We start from the raw sequence: 18,982 nt of genomic DNA, 5'->3' as shown, positions 1-18,982 counted from the left end.
GACGGCCCCATGGCACCGTTCCTATCCTCCCCATTCAGTGTAAACAAAACCACGAGACTCACTCGGTTTTTGAGCCTGATCCAAGCAAAATCGGCTGGAAAGGAAAACATGGGGTTCTGGCACTGACTATTCAAACGTCTGCACCTGGAGATCTCAGATTTATTCAATGAAATCTGTGTTGGATCCTTTATATTTAAAAAAGAAACCTTTGGAAGACGCACGGGAACAAAAATAATAAGATATATATATATATATATGATCGTTATGTTTGGTGTTTAGTTACCAGAGCCCGTCAGATCCCTACGCTTCACTTTAATGGTTTTCCTAAACCTGCCCACCGCGGTATTTCTTACCGCGCCAGCCGGGGGCCGGCCGGAGCTCCGAGCAGCGGCTGCCGGGCGGGCGGGGCGGGCTGCGCGGGAGCGGGGCGTGCTGCGCGGCAGCGAGCGGGATGCGCGGCAGCGGAGCGGCGCGCAGGGCGCTGCCGGCGGGACGCGCCTCGCCGCCGCCTCCTGGGGTCAAGTTGTGCAGCGTGCGGAGGAAGGAGCGGGGTGGCGCGCAGGTCCGGCCGGGGGGCGGGACACACACACACACGCTCCCCGCGCCGGTGCCCACCCCGCGCGTGTTTTCCCGGAGCAGCTCGCCCGTAGGGGAGCGTGTGCGGGGCGGCGTGCGTGGGACGGCGCGACGGTCGTTAGCAGCGCCGTGTCCCCTGGATGTCCGAGCGGTGTTATTGCACCGGCGGTCCCCGAGGAGCGTTCAATTTGCCCTTGTTTTTGTTGCCACTTTCTCTTTTTCCGTGGTTCACTGAGGTTGCCTGTGCGCAGCGTTTCCGCTCGGTCGCATCTCTCCCCCTCGCTCCCCCGCCTTCCCCCGCCCCCCTTAACTCTTTCCGCTGGACGGGAAATAATGCCGCGTTTCATGCCGCGGGGCCGGCTCCCCGCGAGAGACCGCGGCTCGCAGGGCAAGCCCGGCCGCCGGTTCCCCTGCCCGCCTCCCCCGCCGACGGGGCGGCCCCTCGCCGGGGCTGCCGGGCCGGCCTCCCGGCGTGACGGCGGCGGGCAGGAGGGCGGCCGGGGTCCTGGGCGCACCCCGGGGTGCGGGGGTGGGGGGGGCGGACAAAGGGAGGAGGGGGCGGGCGGGGGCGGACGCCTCCGGGGCAGAGCGGCGGGGGGGCAGTTCTGGGTGCTGGGGCGGGGGTGGATGCGTGTGCACCCCCGCGCAAACACCGCTCCGGCTTCGCCGTCGTTATTATTGTTGTTATTATTGTTGATATTAATTATGAGCGCCCGCCCGCTGTCCCCCTCCCCCCCCGCCCCCCGCACTCGCCCCTGCCCGAACGGCGGCGGCAGAGCTCCGGGGTGCGTGTGTCTGCCGGGCGGGAAGAGTTAAGAGGCGGAGGGAGGAGGGGCGGGAGGGACGGCTGGAGGAGGGAGGGGAGAGGGAGGAGGGTTTGGGGGGGGGGGGGGGCAACTTCCAGCTCCGACGCCACTTTGCCTAAATTAAAAAGCAGCCAATCGGAACGGCCGGAAGGGGGGCCGCGCGGCCGGCGGCGGGCTGTCCGTCACGGGGCGCGCAGCCAATCGGCGGGGGCGGCGGCGGCCGGCTTCCTCGCGGCGGGGCCGGGTGGTGGCGGCGCGGGCGGCGGCGGCGGGCAGACGGCGGGAGGGAGGGAGGGGGGAGGGAGGGAGGGAGGGAGGGCGCGGGCACGGCCCGGGAGAGGGAGGCGGGGAGAGGCGAGCGGCGGGACTCCGGCACCGCCAGTGCGCGCTGCCAGCCCGGCAGCCAACTTCCCCGCTGGAGTTAGTGTATAAAGGATACCATATATGCACACACACATACACACACCTCTCCACCAAGGCGCTCCTCCTCCGCCTCCTCCCTCGACCAACTGCTGGAATTAAAATAAAAAGCAAAACAAACACCAAAAAAAAAAACCAACAACAAAAAAAAAAAAAACAACAGACCAAGCGAGAGAGCGAGCGAGCGGGAGAGGGAGAGAAACAATTCGCGAGGTAACGAGAAATTTCAACTTTTTTTTTTTTTTTACTTTTTTTTTCCCAACCGCCTAAAGGAAAGGTAGAGAGGAAAAATGTCTTATCCAGAGCGTGACTCTAGCAAGAAGGCTCCGACAGGACTCTTGTTTCAAAGGGCACAAAGTGCTCCAGCAACAGCACAACTTTGAGAAATGCATCATCACCACCATCACCACCATCATCATCACAGGAAGTTTTCTTAGGACACCAACAAAACTTGCAAATAAAAGAGCAAAGGAGATCGAGGAGCCGAGGAGAGCGAGAAAGACAGAGAGAGAGACAGAAAAAGGAAAATATACCCAACACACAAAGCCTTAAAGGAAGAAGAAAAGGAAAAGTTTCACTCTGAGAGGGGAAGGCTGAGAGGTGGAGATGTACTCCTAGGGGAGCGGAGGGGAGAAGGCACGGGGGCTTTTTGATCCCCCCCCCTTTTTCGCTTTTTAGCCTTTGTTTGGTTTCCTCCCTGCGAGCAGCAAACCCGGGCGAGAAGGCGGCGGAGGAAAAATACATGTACGGCTAAATATTTCTCTTTTTTTTTGGAAAAAAAAAAAAAAGAAAAAAAAAGAAAAGAAAAGCGATTTAAAAAAAAGGCGAAGCGAGAGCCGGCGACTGCAAAGAGCGCGCCGCGGAGCGGAGGCAGGCAGGACGGCCGGCGGACGGGCGGAGGAGAGCGCGCCGCGGAGCGCTAGCAGGTGAACCCCGCGCCCCGGCGCCCCGGCGAGGCTGGGAAGGCGGCGGCGGCGGCGGCGGCGGCGCGGGCGGCGGCCCCGGCAGCGGCCCCGGCAGCGCCGGGCAAGGGCGCTCGCGGCGGGCGCCCGGCAGCCGGCGGCGGCGGCGCGGCGGCGGCGGCGGCGCGGCGGGGGCGAGCGGCGGGCGGCGGGCGCGGGATGGCCGCAGCCACCTCTAACCCCTACCTCCCCGGCAACGGCATCCTGGCGGCCGGCTCCATCGTCCACGCGGACTCGGGCGGCGGCGGCGGCGGCGGCGGCGGCGGCATGCAGCCGGGCAGCGTGGCCGTCACCTCGGTGGCGGGCGGCTACCGCGGCGACCCGGCGGCCAAGATGGTCCAGAGCGACTTCATGCCGGGCGCCATGGCCGCCAGCAACGGCGGCCATATGCTGAGCCATGCCCACCAGTGGGTGACAGCCCTGCCCCACGCCGCCGCCGCCGCCGCCGCCGCCGCCGCCGCCGCCGCCGAAGCGGGCTCGCCCTGGTCCGGCAGCCCCGTGGGCATGACGGGCAGCCCCCAGCAGCCGCCGCCGCCGCCCGACGTCAAGGGCAGCGGCGGGCGCGACGACCTGCACTCGGGCGCGGCGCTGCACCACCGGCCGCCCCACCTGGGCCCCCCGCACCAGGGGCACCCGGCGGCCTGGGGGGCGGCGGCGGCCGCCCACCTGCCCTCCATGGCCGGCGGGCAGCAGCAGCAGCAGTCGCTCCTCTACTCGCAGCCCGGGGGCTTCACGGTGAACGGCATGCTGAGCCCCCCCCCCGGCGGGCAGAGCCTGGTGCACCCGGGGCTGGTGCGCGGCGAGACGCCGGAGCTGGGCGAGCACCCCGGGCACCACCACCACCACCACCACCAGCACCCCGGGCACCACCCGCCGCACCACGGCGGCGTCAACAGCCACGACCCGCACTCGGACGAGGACACGCCGACCTCCGACGACCTGGAGCAGTTCGCCAAGCAGTTCAAGCAGCGGCGGATTAAGCTGGGCTTCACCCAGGCCGACGTGGGGCTGGCGCTGGGCACCCTCTACGGCAACGTCTTCTCGCAGACCACCATCTGCCGTTTCGAGGCCCTGCAGCTCAGCTTCAAGAACATGTGCAAGCTGAAGCCTTTGTTGAACAAGTGGCTGGAGGAAGCCGACTCCTCCACGGGCAGCCCCACCAGCATCGACAAGATCGCCGCCCAGGGCAGGAAGAGGAAGAAGCGGACCTCCATCGAGGTGAGTGTCAAGGGGGCCTTGGAGAGCCACTTTCTGAAATGCCCCAAGCCCTCCGCCCAGGAGATTACGAACCTAGCGGACAGCCTGCAGCTGGAGAAGGAGGTGGTCAGGGTTTGGTTTTGCAATCGGAGGCAGAAAGAGAAACGGATGACCCCCCCGGGGATCCAGCAGCAGACCCCCGACGATGTCTACTCCCAGGTCGGCACCGTCAACTCCGACACGCCACCCCCTCACCACGGACTGCAGACCAGCGTGCAGTGAGGGGCACCGCGGCCGGGCCGGGGGGCGCGGGGGCAGCGCGGGCCGGGCCGGGCCGGGCACCGCCGCCGGCACCGCCACCGCCGCCGGCACCGCCACCGCCGCCGGTACCGGCACCGCCGCGCACAGCCGCACGCTCACACCGACACACTCACACGCACGCACGCACACACACACACATACACACACGCGCGCGCGCACACACACACGATCCAGGCTCGTTCAGACTGCTTGTGTTTATATATATATGGATATATGCGTGCATCTATATATATATAAGATCGATACCAATAGGGAGCGGTGGAGAAGGTCGATCCGAGCGAGTGCGTTCAGACCGTGTTGGGAAAACGGGGTGGAGATGCGTAATGCACCAAACTGCAGATGTGCTGGGGGGTTGGTTGTGGGGAGAGGGCTTGGGTGGGTGGGCTTGGGCTTTTTTTTTTAATTATTATTATTATTATTATTATTTTTATTTTTCACTCTCCAAATTAGCCCCCTCTCGCAGCGAGGAACACCACTGATGTCTGCGCCTCTTCTCTCCCCTCCTCCCCCCCTCCCTGCACTCTCCCCCCTATCCCCAAAAGGGCTCTCTTCTATGAATCACAGAAACTTTTTTTCTCCTTTCTCTCTCCCTCTTTTTTTTCCCCTCCTCTTTTCTTTCTTTTTCTTTTCTTTATTTTTTTTTTTATGGGAGCAATCCAAAAAAGGGAAGCAGAAGCAAAATAATCCTGTTAATCAGAGGGTGCCTGCTGCATTCCAGCACCCTGTTTTTCTTGGCCAAACCATAGAATTTTGGTGCAAGGCAGACATCCACTCTAAAAACATATATATCTATATTCTGCAAAATGAAAGGGGCCACTTTTTCCAGGAAAAAAAAATATGCACACAGCACTAAAAACAAGCAGACTGCATAGGGAAGCAAATACATATATATATATTTATCTATATATATAGGTATAGCTATAGAACAAAAATATGGAAATAAATGCCTCACGCCGAAAAACTGACCCTGAGGAGGAAGGGGGGAGGGACAGACGCCGGGGGGAGGGTGGGAGAAGGAGAGGTTGTTGGTCCCTAAAGTTCAAGCTCTGTAGAAGGACTTTGCATGAATTAAGGGAACCAGCGAGAGAAAGGGAAATAATTTAGGGCTGTCAAAGTCCTGCTCCTGACGGCTGCCAATCATCATGGAAGAGTCATTAAAAAAAATCCACTGCTAATATTTTTTTTATTAATATTTTTATTTTTTATTTCTGGACTGATTCAGATAAAGGGATTTAGAAGGACTGAGCATCTGCAGCTGCACTTATCTGAACTTCTCCTCTCCTAAATCCGTTGCCAACTTTGATTGAATGGGTGCTGTGGATGTGATTATATAATACTGCCATTTCCAAGCAGTGTTTTTGGTAGGTTTTAATAAACAGACTTTTCAAAAAGACGGCAATATAGAATTGTTAGATCCGTTGTTGATCTAAAAAAAAAAAATTTGCTTTATATTTTCATTAAATGACTTCTTTTAATATTTTATTCAGAATACCTATGAACTGCTGCAAAACGGTAATTTATTTTTTCCCCAGATCTTGTATTACGTGTTTTTTTCAGACGAGCACAAATCAAAATGAAATGAAAATATGGACAGTTGTTAGGTAATAAGGGTATCTTTTGATGTGATAATTTGATTGTAATTTAATTTGAGTAGTGATTCCGTAAGAGCTGATTGAGAAAATAAATTTGTTAGAATGAAATAGTCTGTGTCTGATGCATAAACACTGTGTCAAAAAAAAAAAAAAAAGTTCTTTGAAGGGAAATACTGCAAATGCTGAAGTGGGAGAAATGCGGGAGGTCGGAGCTGCTGGCTACTGCGCGCCCCCCTCGCTCCCCGGCAGCGCGTCCCTGCCGGGGGCTGCGCGGCGCCGGGCTCGCCCCCTGCCCAGCCCGCCGCCCGGCCGCTGCCCGCGGCCCCGTCCCTCAGCCCGGGGACCCTGTGCCGTGGGGAAGGCGGGCGAGAGGTCGCCAAAGGCCGCCTTCTCCCGGGAGGGGCTGTACCGGTTCGGTTTGGGCTCGCCCTGCGGTGCGGGCGATGCCTGAGCCTGGCCCCTGGCCGCCAGCGGCCGACGCTGAGGGCAGGGGTGTTCCCAAAAGTTCGGTCTGGTCTGCTCTCTTTGCAAACTGGGGCTTGGGGCGGGGGGTGGGGGGAGAAAGGAAGCTAAGCTATGATTTATTTTGACGCATTTTATGTCTGTATGAATATTTGTATTTAATTTATCTTTATAAATTAAGGAGAAGGTACTTCCCCCTCCCCCCCAGAAAAGGATATATAAGAATAATATTTTCAGCATCCTCCGTGAGGTCCGCCTAGTTCACCATTTCTGTTGTTGCTGTTGCTGTTGTTGTTGTTGTTGTTTTAGGGGGGTTTCTATGGGGTGTGAAGTGGTGTAGTCTAGTTTTCTCCTCCACTCTACCATAGCGCTGCCATACCTTCTTTGCAAGCACACGCGTGCGTTAGTAGGGTTGGAGATGCCGATGGACGCACTGGCTGGTCTGTCATATTTATCCGCTGTAATTTATTGCAATAAGGGACAAGTGAATGACCGTTTCAACTCTTTTCATTTTGAAGTGGGGAGGTTGTGGGAATTAGAGAGCTGCATCTAACGCCTCCACCCGCCCCTACTGTAGCCTACCGGAGAATAAGGTTTTCTTTTTATGATCCATCTTGTCCCTGAGACCTTCCTCACCTTCATCTCCCTCCCCCCGTCCGCACCCCCCCCCCCCCCCGCCCCCGTCCGCCTTCCCCGGCCTTGCTTCTTTACGTGCTATCGAGGCAGGGGTTAAACCCCCAGAAAACTGCTGTAGGAACAACAAACATTTCTTCCTTTCAGATAGGCCTTGTGTCAGTCCATAAATTAAAGCCAACCTGAGAGCCGTGCACCGGGATGCATTATTTTAACACCAGCTCGTAGTAAATATCACTGTCGGTTTGATTTGTGAAATCCGAAAGGCCCGACTGGCACAGAGGAAAGGGGGTGGGGGGGTGGGGGGGGGCGGGGGGTGGAGGGGGAACCAACAAAGAGAAAGAAAACCCGAAAGGGTAAAGGACGCTCTTTCTTTTGTTCGTTTTAGCAAAAGCTCCCGGGTAATTCCGCGGCTCGGGAGGGAAAGGCCGGGCGCGGGAGGCGGGCGGGCAGGGCCGGGTGCAGGGCACCGCCAGCGCGGGCGGTGGGCTCCTGCCGCTCAAGGTGAAGGGGAGCGGCTGGTCAGGCACGGAGAGGGTCTATTTAAATTTCGGAGCGGTATTTGGTTACTCGATTTGGATGGCAACAAAGAGCCAACGTGAGGCTCCGCACGGGTTTCTGTTAACAGGCAACCTTCTGCGGGCTGCTGCGTGAGAAAAGCTGGGGCTTAGGCTGGGCGAGTCGCGTTTGCTCGGAGGGACTGGCAAAATGTGCCCCGTGTGCCCGTGCCGCGGGCTTGTCATGCACAAAAAGTGAGGCCATGGGCGCTCCCCCCACTCCCCCCCACCCCCACCCCCGCCCCCAAGAAACTGAATCCTTTGAATGTATTTAGGAATTTCAGGGTTGCGAGTCTATGAGATAACGAGAGGTAGATAATAACTGAGAGGGTTTGCGCTAAGGGTTATATTGTTACACGTGTAAATAATGAAAATATTGTTATATATCGCCAGATCTCTTAATGAATTTAGTAATTGTATTCATTTATAATATCAGTGTTCTGTGCTTGGTAACTGAGTCGGCATCATTTTCTTTACTCCCTCCCCCCCCCCCCCTTTTTTTTTTTATTTCCTGCTTAAAGGAAAGCCAAATGTTTTACAAAGTTATGTTTGATCAGTCTGGGTAATCCTGAGATGTGATTATTTATAGTTTACATTTTCATATCCTGCGGTCCTCTACTACGCCCCAGTCTTCTCACTTGCATCCCATCCTTCCCCCGTCGAGTCTGTACACAATAAATCATTTTCAGGTGTATTTAAAATAGTCATCTCACTGCTGTTGATCCGCATATTTTCCGGAATTTAGCAAAGAGCTCTACCTTGGTTTGAAAACGCAGCGGTTCCTATGGGAAAGTGATCTTTACAGAATCCTTATGCTTTAATGTAGTGACTCGTGTTTGCACATTACAATGCTCATAACTTGTTTTGTATGAATGGTTTTAAATGGAACGTTTAGAGAATAATCGGTTCTAATATGAAATGCAGTATATACTATTGATAATTTTATCAATAAGTGTAATATTTTAAATAATTTTAACAATTAAATTTGTTTTTTTAAATTATATATTTGTAAAATATTTATCCTGTTGAAAGCAACAATATATTGTTGTATTTATTCGTTTATTTTTGTAATAAATGATCAACACCTTCAAGCTACGGCAAAATCGATACTTCTATATATTTATCCAGGGATACCTTCCTGAGGCGCAGAGATGCTTGTTCCGATTTGCGCGAGAGTGTAAAGACTGCCTCTGTAACTGGCAGGCTGCAGGGCCGTACTGTAGGCGTGAGCTTCTTCGCCACATGTACTTTAGTTTGCTTAAGTTCCAGGGTAATTAATCAAACTTTAAAAGGGACGCAACAAGTCCCGGCCTCGGAGGCGGGCGCGGAGGGAGCGCTTTAGGACAGGGACCGACCTTGCTAAGGCCAGGGATGGCGAGGAGCTCGGTCGCCTGTGGCGAGACGGATGGATGGAGCGAGCGGAGGAGAGGCAGGGAGGTGGTTGCCCCAGCGGTATTTTCAGTTGCAGTTTGGAATAATGGAGCGGGCGCAGCCTTCAATAGGCGGCGGGAGAGAGGGGAGAGAAAGGCAGCCAGCGACCCCGCGGTATCAATGACACAGCAGTAGGGAGCTTTTTTGGCTGAGAGGCTTTGGCGAGACAAAAAGCTGAGGAGCGAAGGCCGAGCGGGGGAAGGCTCGCCTCCGATCCCGTCCTGCCCGACGCCAAAGGAGCAGCCAGGGCCGCGGGGGCGCCCGCGGGGCCGCGCCGTCGGGGCCGCGCCGGGACCCGGCCCTGCCCCCCCACCCCCCCACCCCCGCCCTCTCCGGGGCCGGCTGCGGCGGGGCGCGGGGAAACGGGGCCGCGTCGCCCTCCCCCACGCGTGGAAGGCCGGTCCCGGGCCGCGCCGACGGGGCGGCCGCCGGTGCCCGGCCACGCTCCCTCCCCGGCGGGGCGGCCCGAGAGGCGGAGCAGCCCGGGAGGGGCGGCCGGGCCGCTGCTCCCGGCGGGCGGCGGGGCGGCCCGGGGCGGCGGGCGGCCCGGGGGAGGCGGCGGGCGGTCCGGCGGGCGGCGCGGTGCCGCGGCGGCAGCTGCTGCGGGTCCCACAAGTTGTTTTCCTCGTGGCGACCATTCAGCAAAACGCAGGATCCTTTCTCCAAGATTTAAATTTCGCGGATGAATTACCATACAGCGGTTGCTTAGCAACTAAATTCAAGCCGGGCTAAGAATATGCAAGCTTTTTGTATTCTCATTAATAAAAATGCCACTCTGACACAGCAACCTGACTTTGGATCACTGCAACTTCTGTAAAAGCCATAGGAGAATACAAACCGGCTCCTCCATTTAATTACAGATCAGAGTGGCTTGAAATGTGATGTTTTGTTAATCTATCTTCCTAAAAGCGATGTAAAAAACAACGGCTTTTCAAGAGCAGTGGAAAACTACTATTTTAATGGAGCTGTCTCCTGGTGCTACTGATGGCTGTAAAGCGAAACCTTTTTTTTTTTTTTTTGAGTCACACTTTCAAGTAGCATCCCCCCTTCTGCGTTGAGTTTCCTGAAATAAAACAAAATAAAAAAAACCAAAACCAACATTGAGACATTTGGAGGCACAGGGAGAAAAAAAAGTAAATAAATAAGCTGCAGCCGACCGGCGCGTTGGAGAGGCGAGCATCGCTCAGGAAAGGGAAGGGGGATTAAAAATGTCAGGGTGCAGCCCCAGCCAGGCACAGCCCCACGACCCGGGGTGCAGCCTGCCCTTGCTCTGCAGCGGGAGCCTCGGCTGCCGAAATGGTTCCCTTTGGCAAAACATGCGTGGGTATTCCGCGGGGGGGGGAGGGCAGGAGAAAAGCCTTCAGGGACACCTTGTTGAATGTTTCTCTCCATAATTTATTTCCCCTTCTGCTAACATTTACTTTATATTGCTCTTAGATCGGTGGAGATAAGATGTTGGTGTTAGATTCTGGCATCATGCACCCCATCTCGTATATATGGGAGAATGACCTCATCAGAGGAGGACTGTGTGTATAGATAGGATTATTTAAACATAGATTAGACACCTACATATAAATCTATATATAAAGATGTGTGTATATGATATAGAGATATATATATAAGTGTGTGTATGCCTCCAGCAGTACCAAAAAACTTCGCTGCCAGCCCCGGAGCCTGCAGGCAGGCTGGCTTCCCCTGCAGCCTGCGGCGGGAGGCGGCCCCGTACCGCAGGGCAGCGGGCGGTGGGGCAGGGCCGCAGCGGGCGGTGGGGTGCCCCGGGCAGGGCCGCAGCCCAGCGCAGGGCGCTGCCAGGCAGGGCCGGGGGCCGGGCCGCCCCCCCCGCGCCCGCCATTGTGTGAGGGCCGCTGCCGCTGGATGGGCTGCCCTTGGGGCACCGGGCACCGGGCACGGGGGCCGCTGGCTGCTTTCGCTGGTGGCTGAGGGTTTGGTCGTGTTGCCTTTGTAGCAACGAAGGGTTAAATCCAAACCTTCTGCTGCCTTCTCCCCCTTTTTATCTTTTTTTTTTTTTTTTTTTTTGACCCCTGGAAAGTGCTAACATTGAGCCTGAATTGTACAAACCCCAACCCCCGTTAAAAGTTCAGGCGTGGGGGGTGGTGGTGTGTTTCCCATGGAGTTTGTCTGCAGGAGAAGGGGAACTTGGAGGTCCACCGGAGCTGTGTGCAGGTCACTGAGGAATCAGGGGTTCCCCCCTCCTTCCCCCCGCCTTTTAAGGTTTTATTTTCTTTCAGGGGGAGGATGGCTTGAAGGGGGGCGGTCGAGGGGAGTAGGCGTTTTCCAAACGTGAGTTTGAGAAGGAGGGAGCTCGCTCTCTCAGCAGGATTTAGTTCCTACACACTTTAAAATGTAGAATGTAGAACGGCAGACAAAAAAAAAACCAAAAAACATCCCATATAACAAATACCAAGGGAAGAAAGGCAGTGAAGTGAGAACCTGTGAAGACTAGAGTCCCCCTGAAACTCAGGCTCATGCATAGCTTTAGCAGAGTGTTTTGCTTCTCTCCCCAACGGTTATAGGATGAGTATCACAAGGCTACAGCATAAATAATCACATTCCCTTCCATTTTGCATCTCTCTCTCTAACAGAGTTGAGATTAAAAGCCAAAATCCAAGCACAGCCCTTACAGAGCGGTTGAATTGTGCCAGTACATATGTTTCCCACTCACGTGTTGAAAACTGTACCTTCAAACATAGGCTTGTTTCTGATAGCTTGCATTTCTTCAAGTACAAGGGATAAAAAGCTAAACAGAACTTTTCTGAATTGTTCCTATTGCGCACATCAGTGGGGTGAAAAGACAGCATTACATCAGCTCGGTACCTTCAACGCAAACAGGGAAGGTTCAGCAAGACAAGCTCACGGGCATACCACAATGGAGATCTTTATTTTAGACTTGGGATGGTTCGAACCAATTCAACACCAGTACTGAGTACCACAAAATATTTGGTTTGGGAACAAACTTCCCTCCGGAGTAGGTGAAGTGGATTGCTGCTCCTTGATGCCAGATGCCTGGTCACCCCAAACATCCCCTTGCTGCCTTCCTTGCAAGGTGCGTGATACAGAGGAGACTTTCTACCCACAGGGACGGTACTTTCAGATCAGACTGCTGTGCCATGCCTTCCAAAGTCCAGGCATGGGGTCCCAGCAGAATTATTTCTTCCTTGGAAGAAGCCTAAGATGAGAAGGGGGGAAATGGATTAGAAAGGGGAAACCAGCCGGGGACTGTTATACTGTTGCTGGTGGTAGGCCTGCTCTTAAACACAATGTCAAGGCGCTGAGATATGCGTGTGAAATGACAAAGACAGATGCTATTTCTTCCTGAGGTCCACGTTGAGTGGAGAAAGCCAAAGGGTTGTTCACCGTCTCGTGTTCAGGGCCATTCTTTCAAATTGAAATGAATTGGTTTAAAAAAGCAGGGACTGCCTAATGGGGAACTGCATGGCTGCTATATTTATGTGCATCAAACCGAAATTTAAACAACTTGAGGCAGTGTGGGCTGTATAAATGTTTTATATATAGTAACCTTTTTGTTATTAGTTTTGGAAATGGTTGGTGTTACTTCCCTGCCAGCGCTCCATAGAGCTGACTATACAGCATTCAGTCCACGCTACAGTCAAGCAGGAGCTGTTTGCTCAACAACTCCAGGCTCTATTTCCAACTGGAGTACTAACATACACCCGGAGGTGATTGCATAAACCCAGGTAGCCCAATGTATGTAGACCATTTCACCGAGCAGGCAGCTAAAATACAAGAAGCAAGCGCGTGGCTGTAGGGCAGGTGTGGGCTGGAGGGTCTTCTGAAAGGGTTGGTTTGGTGGTTTGGATTCTTTTCCCCCTCTGTGTGAGTGCTTGTGAAAGCCAGAGAGGACAGGGACATCCTCTGAACCTGACTTTGGTCTCATCTTTCCACCTTCCCACCAAGTTTGAGACATTGTGAATATTTACCAAGTACAAAAGAAATGAGAAGTGCTGGGTATTGATCATTATTATATCCCTTCCCTGACAGAAAATAGGCCTAGGATAGCAGAGCTGAAACTAGTCCTTCTAAAGGGGGGAGGTGGGGCGGCGGGGGGGATGGCGGGAGTGGGTTAGTGAAGAATTGTGCTGGAATAACATACATTTCTTTCCTCTTCTGGAGCTCTCATTCAAAACAGGGGCCCATCTGCCTGAGTGGGACATTTCTCACCAAAAACTAATAGATATTTGTTCCAGAGTCCACATTAAAGCCACAGACCAAATGTAAGGTGCAAAGCTCTTCATTTGTTTCTCTCTCTGTCACACACATGCATTCCCACACATGCAAACACACACTCCCTTCTCTTCCTAAAATAATAAAATAACCGCTCCCCAGTTCTGCTGCCTTCTCTATTTTATGCAGGTCCATACTCAAATGTGTACCAAAATTCTTAACTCAGTTTGCTAAAATCGCCTAGATTGTCGAGGAAATTAAACTAAACAAGGAGCTGTGTGAAATGTTGAACTTTAAATACCATCCGAAGAAAATGAGTCAATAAACGCTCAGGTTTCTGCTACTTTTAGATTATCGTAATTAAAAGAATTATTTTGTTAGATTTTTTTTCTTTTTTTTCTTTTCTTTTTTTTTTCTTTAGCATGGTAAGAATTCCCTCATGCTCTAGTAGTGGGTATTTGAAAATAATGCTCTTTCCCTTTTGATTTTGTACTGAAGGACAGGGTTACAGTGTCTCCCCTAGGTGTTAATGATGGATACATGGACGTGTTTAATCTTGTGAATGGTATGTATATTTCTGTGAATACCAGGAGAGATGACGATACCATTCTCAGTAGCCCAGAAGAGGCATGTTTTACCTGAAGTACTGGGCTTGGGCTGGATGCTGCTGTTGTCCTGGGTTTTGGTTTTGGTTTTTAATTGTCCTGCCTACTCTCTCAAGTCAATATTAACGCCGTACAGCACGGCTGAGGCCAGGGCTGAGTGAGCCCCGTCATTAACAATAGCATAAACAAAGGAAGGGGACCAGTTACCTTGACATTAGGTGCCCGCTTTGTTCCCGAGCCTCCAACTGCATCCTGAAGCCCATAAAGGGAAGTATTGCCTACGGGAATGAATAATCCACTCCACCTATTGTCCCAATCCCCTGGAAAACAAACCAACACAACCAAAACAAAGATGACAACACACCCCCGCTCCGCGTGGAGTCTGCGAATGGTTTCATCCCCTCCTGCCTTTCCCTGCACTTCTGGCCACGCTGGTCGCCGACCCGCTCCCCCACAAGCACTGCCCGCTGCAGCCCGCGGGCGCTTCCCGGCTGGCGCAAGCACCCCCAGCCCTTTGTCGCCCAGTTTTCAGAGGGAAGGGGCTGGAGAACCACCCCCACCGCTCTGGGAGGGCGAGAGGCGGGGAGCGGGGGGCTGCGCGCTCCTGTGCCTCCGCAGCCCGGCAGGATCCTTCACGCGGCCGCGCCGTACCCGGGGGGCGCCGCGTTAGACGGGGCGGCCCGGCGGGGTGAGCTGCCCTCCGGCCGCCCAAGCCGTGTCCGCCCCCCTCCCCGGCCTGTCAGCAAGCAGAAGGGATGCACCCCCTCCCGGTGGAGTGGCCTGGCCCAGGGGCAGCGCGACATGCCCACGCACAGCCGTGGGGATGCGAGGGAGGTGGGGGGCGAGCGACTCTGTGTGTGGACCTCCATTGTCCTTCCAGCTTCGCCCCCCCCGGGGCGGTTTTCTGGGCCCACTCGGCACTGCCCTCCCTGCTTGCACACTACCTGGTAGACCCCGCTCCGTAGCCCCCTGTATGTGGCAGAAACGCCCGGAGCAGCCCCCCTGCTCATGCCCAGCCGCAGGAGCCTGTGTGGAATGGGAGCGGCTCCTTCCTCTGCCGAAATAACTAAGCTCCCCACATCCAGTTTTGTCTTCCCCTTCTCCTACAGCCCCATGCGGGCCACCGGGGCAGAGGGATGGATAGCAGCTCCCCCAAAGTTTTCGGGAGGCCGGTTTGTCCCGGTCCTTCCCCGCACGGAGGGGGGGGTGTCAGGCCAGGCCACGGCAGCGCTGCCGTGGGGTTTCCCCCCGCGCCGGCCCCGCTCCAGGGGCAGCTTTTGTTCCCACTGTGCTCGGAGGGGAGCAAGTTCTAGCCCCGGGAACTTCGCGCCTTCACCTGGCTCTCCGGGAGCAGATGAAGGGGACCTGGTGGCGTAGCCCGAGGTAGAAGAAGGCCTTAGGAGACAGATGCATCGATCCCAGATGCAGCCAAATCCATCCTTGCGACGTGGGTGTGTGTGGGGATACAGGGAGTAGCCAAGGAGGCCGTTTGAACCTCGAGTCCTGGCTTCAAAGGTTAACAGCTCCCTCATCAAACGTTGCCAAACGCTACCTCTACCGGGCTGAAGAGAGGGGAGAAGGGGAGGAAAAAAAAGAACATCAACATTACTGCAAATTTCAAAGCGCTGAAAATAGCTCTAAGAAATCCCGAGGATCCACCACCGGTTCTTTTTACCCGGGACATAGGCGTTAGGCGAAGTATTTCCTCGGAGGTGCTGGTGAGCAAGGCCAGCGGGAGCCGCGCCTGCCTTTGGGGGCGAGCCGGTCTGCGGGGAGGGGGGCTGTGGGTCGGGGCCGCGGGCTGCCGCCCCCCCTCACGCACCTGCAACTTTTGGCTGCGCTGGGGACCCCCCCCAGGGCTGTGCCGGGAGCAAACCCCCTGCCAAATTGCCCCCCGCCCGCCCCCGCGGCGCGCCCGGGCCGTGCTCCCGCTGGGAGCCGCGGCTGCCGGGCAGGGGCTGGCCCCGGCAGCCCTTTATGCACAGCGGTCAGCAGCCGGGTTGTGGGTTTGCAGCTGCATGCAAATAAATCCCCGGCAATAATCTAATGCGGGTTTGCAGACCCAACGACAAAGTTCCACCACAAACGCAAGTGCATTTTTTTTTTTGTTTTGACCACCGACGTCCCGCAACCAAGGGAAGCAAACAAAAAGGGGGCGGGGGGGGGGGGGGGGGGAAGTTGGTTAACACGCATGTTTCAACAAACGCAGCCTGCTTTTGTGATATACGAAAGCCAAGGATTTGTTTCCTGCACCTCTGCGAGAACACTAGCACCTGCCCCAGCTGGAGACAACGATTCCACGCGAGATGAGCAGCAACGAGGTGTCCTACCTACCCGGCCGCCCGCTGCTGCCTTATTTGTTCTGTTCCCACGTGGAAAATGCATCTTTTCCCGCAATTTTCATTGAATTACAGCTATATTCGATACGGGACGTGGCGGGTGGGGGTGGGGTGAGAATAAATTTATACACTAGCTTCTCTTGCAGGTGAAAGTTTTTTTGTTTGCTTTACTGCTCTCCAAGAAAGGTCTGTTTGCACGTATAGGGGGAAGGTTGTTTGGTTTTTTGCTTGCCCGTCTTAAGCAAAAGCTGAGCAGAGTCAATGGGATGAAGAAGGAAAAACCCAAAACAACAACATGTAAAAGAGGGTGAATCTTTGAGAAAGAGCCCTCTTTCTCAGTGGAGTGGTAGAAGAAAAAATCAAACCACAAAAAAATCCCAGCAGCCCAATTCCAGAGAGGATGGGAGGGAGTACAATTTCCCAATTGCCATTCTGCGGACTACCATAAAAGAAAAAAAAAAAAAATCTCATTGAGGGCTGGGACAAGATGGGGGAGTTTTACTTTTGCGAAGTGTAAGTCTCTAACGACAATCAATCCTTCGTGACACCTGATGCCCCCCCGGGCAGGCTTGCCCCCCGGGGCCCCCGAGGGCCGTGAGGCAGGCAGGGCGCGGGTGCGGCGCCCAGCCTGGGGCGGGGGTGGGTGAGTGGGGGTGGGCGCCAGCTCTCCCCAGCGCAACCCGCCGCTCTCCCTCTCTCCCGCCCCTAACTTTGGGAGGGGGGGCGTTATTAGTGTGGAAAAGCCCGTTTCCCTGGCAAAAGAGGGGCAGCTGGGCGTCCAGCCTCCCCACCGCCATCTCCCCTCCGGGCGTGCAGGCAGCCGGTGCGCGGCCCCCGGCCCCGCCGGCTCGACCCCGGCTTCGCCCGGCCCACCTGAGCCAGGGCCAGCTCTGCTTTCGCGTTTCATCCCTCGGGGAGGGGATGCGTCCCCGCAGCCGCCTTGCCGGGCACAGACGGGCCGCCCTGCGACCAGCTGGCGACCGGCGGCCCTCGCCCCCGCCCCGGCACGTCGCCCCGGGGGCTTTCCCAGACTTGGCCCAGCTCTCCCAGCTCCTCTGTCCGGCCTTGCCTTTCCCCGCTCTCCCCGCCGCCGCCCGGCTGAGTGCGGCGCCCCCAGCACCCAGGTCCCGCCGGCGGCGGGGCGGCCGGGGAGCGGCAGGGCAGGGGGTGACCATCCCCTTGGTGTCTCGCCTGCCTGCCCGCCCGCCCCTGCGTTGCCTGCCCTCGGCCCTTGCGGCCGCCCCTCGTCCCCCCGCCCCCTGGCACGCACAGAGCCCGGCCCAGCTGCCGCTCGTCCCCTCGGGGGGCTTTTTTTCTTCTTTGCCCCCACTCCCCTCTCCCCGAGGCCTCCTGGGCGCGGGCTGCAGCCGGGCCCTCCGGAGGGGGCTCAGCCTCCGCAGGGCACCCCTCAGCCTCGCTGCCCACCCGTGCCTCCTTGTCTCCGCCGCCAACACAAAAGCCCCGGACCAAAGCGGTCAAGCAAAGGCGGCACAGCAAAGCTCACGCCCGCTGCCCTCTCCACAATGCGAACTCCAGAGGGAAATCTCCCTCCTTAGCCCGACAGCCCCTTACTTAACCTTTGCAGCTTTCCGCAGGGTAAAGCGGAGTTTGTCACCCAGGTTGCCCCTCGCACCTCTGTGCGACCTGACGCGGGCACCGGGACAACGTTGCACCGGTTTCTGCAATCCGAAAAGAAACCTCTGGGTGCGGGGGTCGGTGCTGGGGGCCGGGGTGGGGGACCCAGAGTACGCCCGACACCCCCCCCCACCCCCGCACCCCATGCACAGCCTCCTCGCCTCTGCCTTTGAAACTGTGTTTAAAACAGCAGCTGAAACACAATTAATTGTAACTGATTAACATGGATTAGTTTGGCCTCCAAAGCACTTTAAGTCAATTCAGCAGCCATAATAATAATTAATTCATTAATAAGTACTATTGGTGCTTCATCACTAACGCCAAGAAAAGTTTCCCTGCGAAGTACAGGTGGCAGGGAGTGTTAAAATGAAAACATTTCCATGCAACTTTTTAACCAGAAGGGAAAGCACTTTGGTTATATTTGGAGACATGTGTCTCACACATTTTCCCCCTTTTTTTTGTAAACTATGTAAGAATAAACATTACAGCTCTGGGCTTTTAATTTCTCCAGATGGAATCATAAAGTACCTAGTAGATTTTTTTTTTTTTTTTTTAATACTATACAATTGAGGACACATGTCTGCTTTTCCCAGTGAGGACGGAGAAGCAACTTAATTTGAAGGCATAACTACTGAACCACATTTTGAGTAACACACTCGAACAAGTTCACTTTAAAAGGCAGGAAACCGCTAAGAGCACAGCACTGAAAGTTGCTCCTTCCCACTTGAGCTCCAGTGGAAGATCGCCCGTCTGACCTTCACGTACACTTCGCCGTTCCGTACACGTGCAGAAGCATACCGCGTGTAGGTGGCGGGGTGCCTGGCCGTGGGGGGGTGGGGTGGGGGGCTTTCGCAAGGCGGTCGCATCCCCGGGAGGCCCCCCCCGCTCGCTGCAGGGTGATGGAGGCTGCCCGGGATCCCACCCCCGGCGCGGCGGCGGAGCCCTCTGATGCGCGGGTGACAAGAGAGGTCTCCTCCCGCGCCCCTCTCCCCCGGCTGAAGCGAGGGAGTCACTCGCCCTCCCGGCGCTCCTCTCCGCTCCTCACACGCACCCTTGCGCGCCCCGCAAAGCGCTCCCGTGGAGGCCGAAAGGAGGGAGGGAGCCCGGCAGCCCGCCGCTCGGCTGCCTCAGGGGTACACGCGTGAGGAGCGGGTCAGGAGCCCCTGGGCTGGGCGGAAAATAATACGGAAATAATAATAAAAAAAGTCCAAGGGCAAGATTTCTTGCTCTAAACTGTGTTTTC

At 55.9% G+C, this 18,982-nt stretch overlaps 2 protein-coding genes across 7 annotated transcripts in view; one reads left to right on the top strand and one right to left on the bottom strand.

Annotated features, from left to right (window-relative positions):
* Window positions 1–1,770: 1,770 nt before the first annotated feature.
* Window positions 1,771–5,614, top strand: POU3F3 (POU class 3 homeobox 3; the record flags this gene model as incomplete). Of its 3 annotated transcripts, none has more annotated exons than XM_080377452.1 (2): window positions 1,771–3,982; window positions 5,505–5,614. In XM_080377452.1, exons 1-2 carry the CDS (start codon window positions 2,924–2,926, stop codon window positions 5,565–5,567), a joined length of 1,122 nt encoding a protein of 373 aa, XP_080233578.1. In that variant the 5' UTR covers window positions 1,771–2,923. The 3 variants fall into 3 exon arrangements, with proteins under 3 accessions (XP_080233578.1, XP_080233577.1, XP_080233576.1); XM_080377451.1 differs by lacking the exon at window positions 5,505–5,614 and adding an exon at window positions 4,118–4,243; XM_080377450.1 differs by lacking the exon at window positions 5,505–5,614 and having other exon boundaries at window positions 1,773–4,783.
* The window catches only part of LOC308059708 (uncharacterized protein), a 39,549-nt gene continuing 25,459 nt past the window's right edge, over window positions 4,893–18,982 (bottom strand). For 2 of the 4 annotated variants that reach the window (XM_080377470.1, XM_080377472.1), the window contains exons 2-3: window positions 13,973–15,327; window positions 4,893–12,144 (exon numbers count right to left, since the gene is read on the bottom strand). The gene's annotated coding sequence lies outside the window, so the exon portion shown is untranslated. The remainder of the gene's footprint in view (window positions 12,145–13,972; window positions 15,328–18,982) is intronic. The other 2 variants (XM_080377471.1, XM_080377473.1) reach the window with 2 other exon arrangements.

The sequence above is a fragment of the Falco punctatus genome (genome assembly GCF_963210335.1).
Source record: "Falco punctatus genome assembly, chromosome: 2".
NCBI classification, from domain to species: Eukaryota; Metazoa; Chordata; class Aves; order Falconiformes; family Falconidae; genus Falco; species Falco punctatus.
The sequence above is the reverse complement of the archived record's forward strand: the minus strand, read 5'-3'. Positions and strand labels throughout refer to the sequence as shown.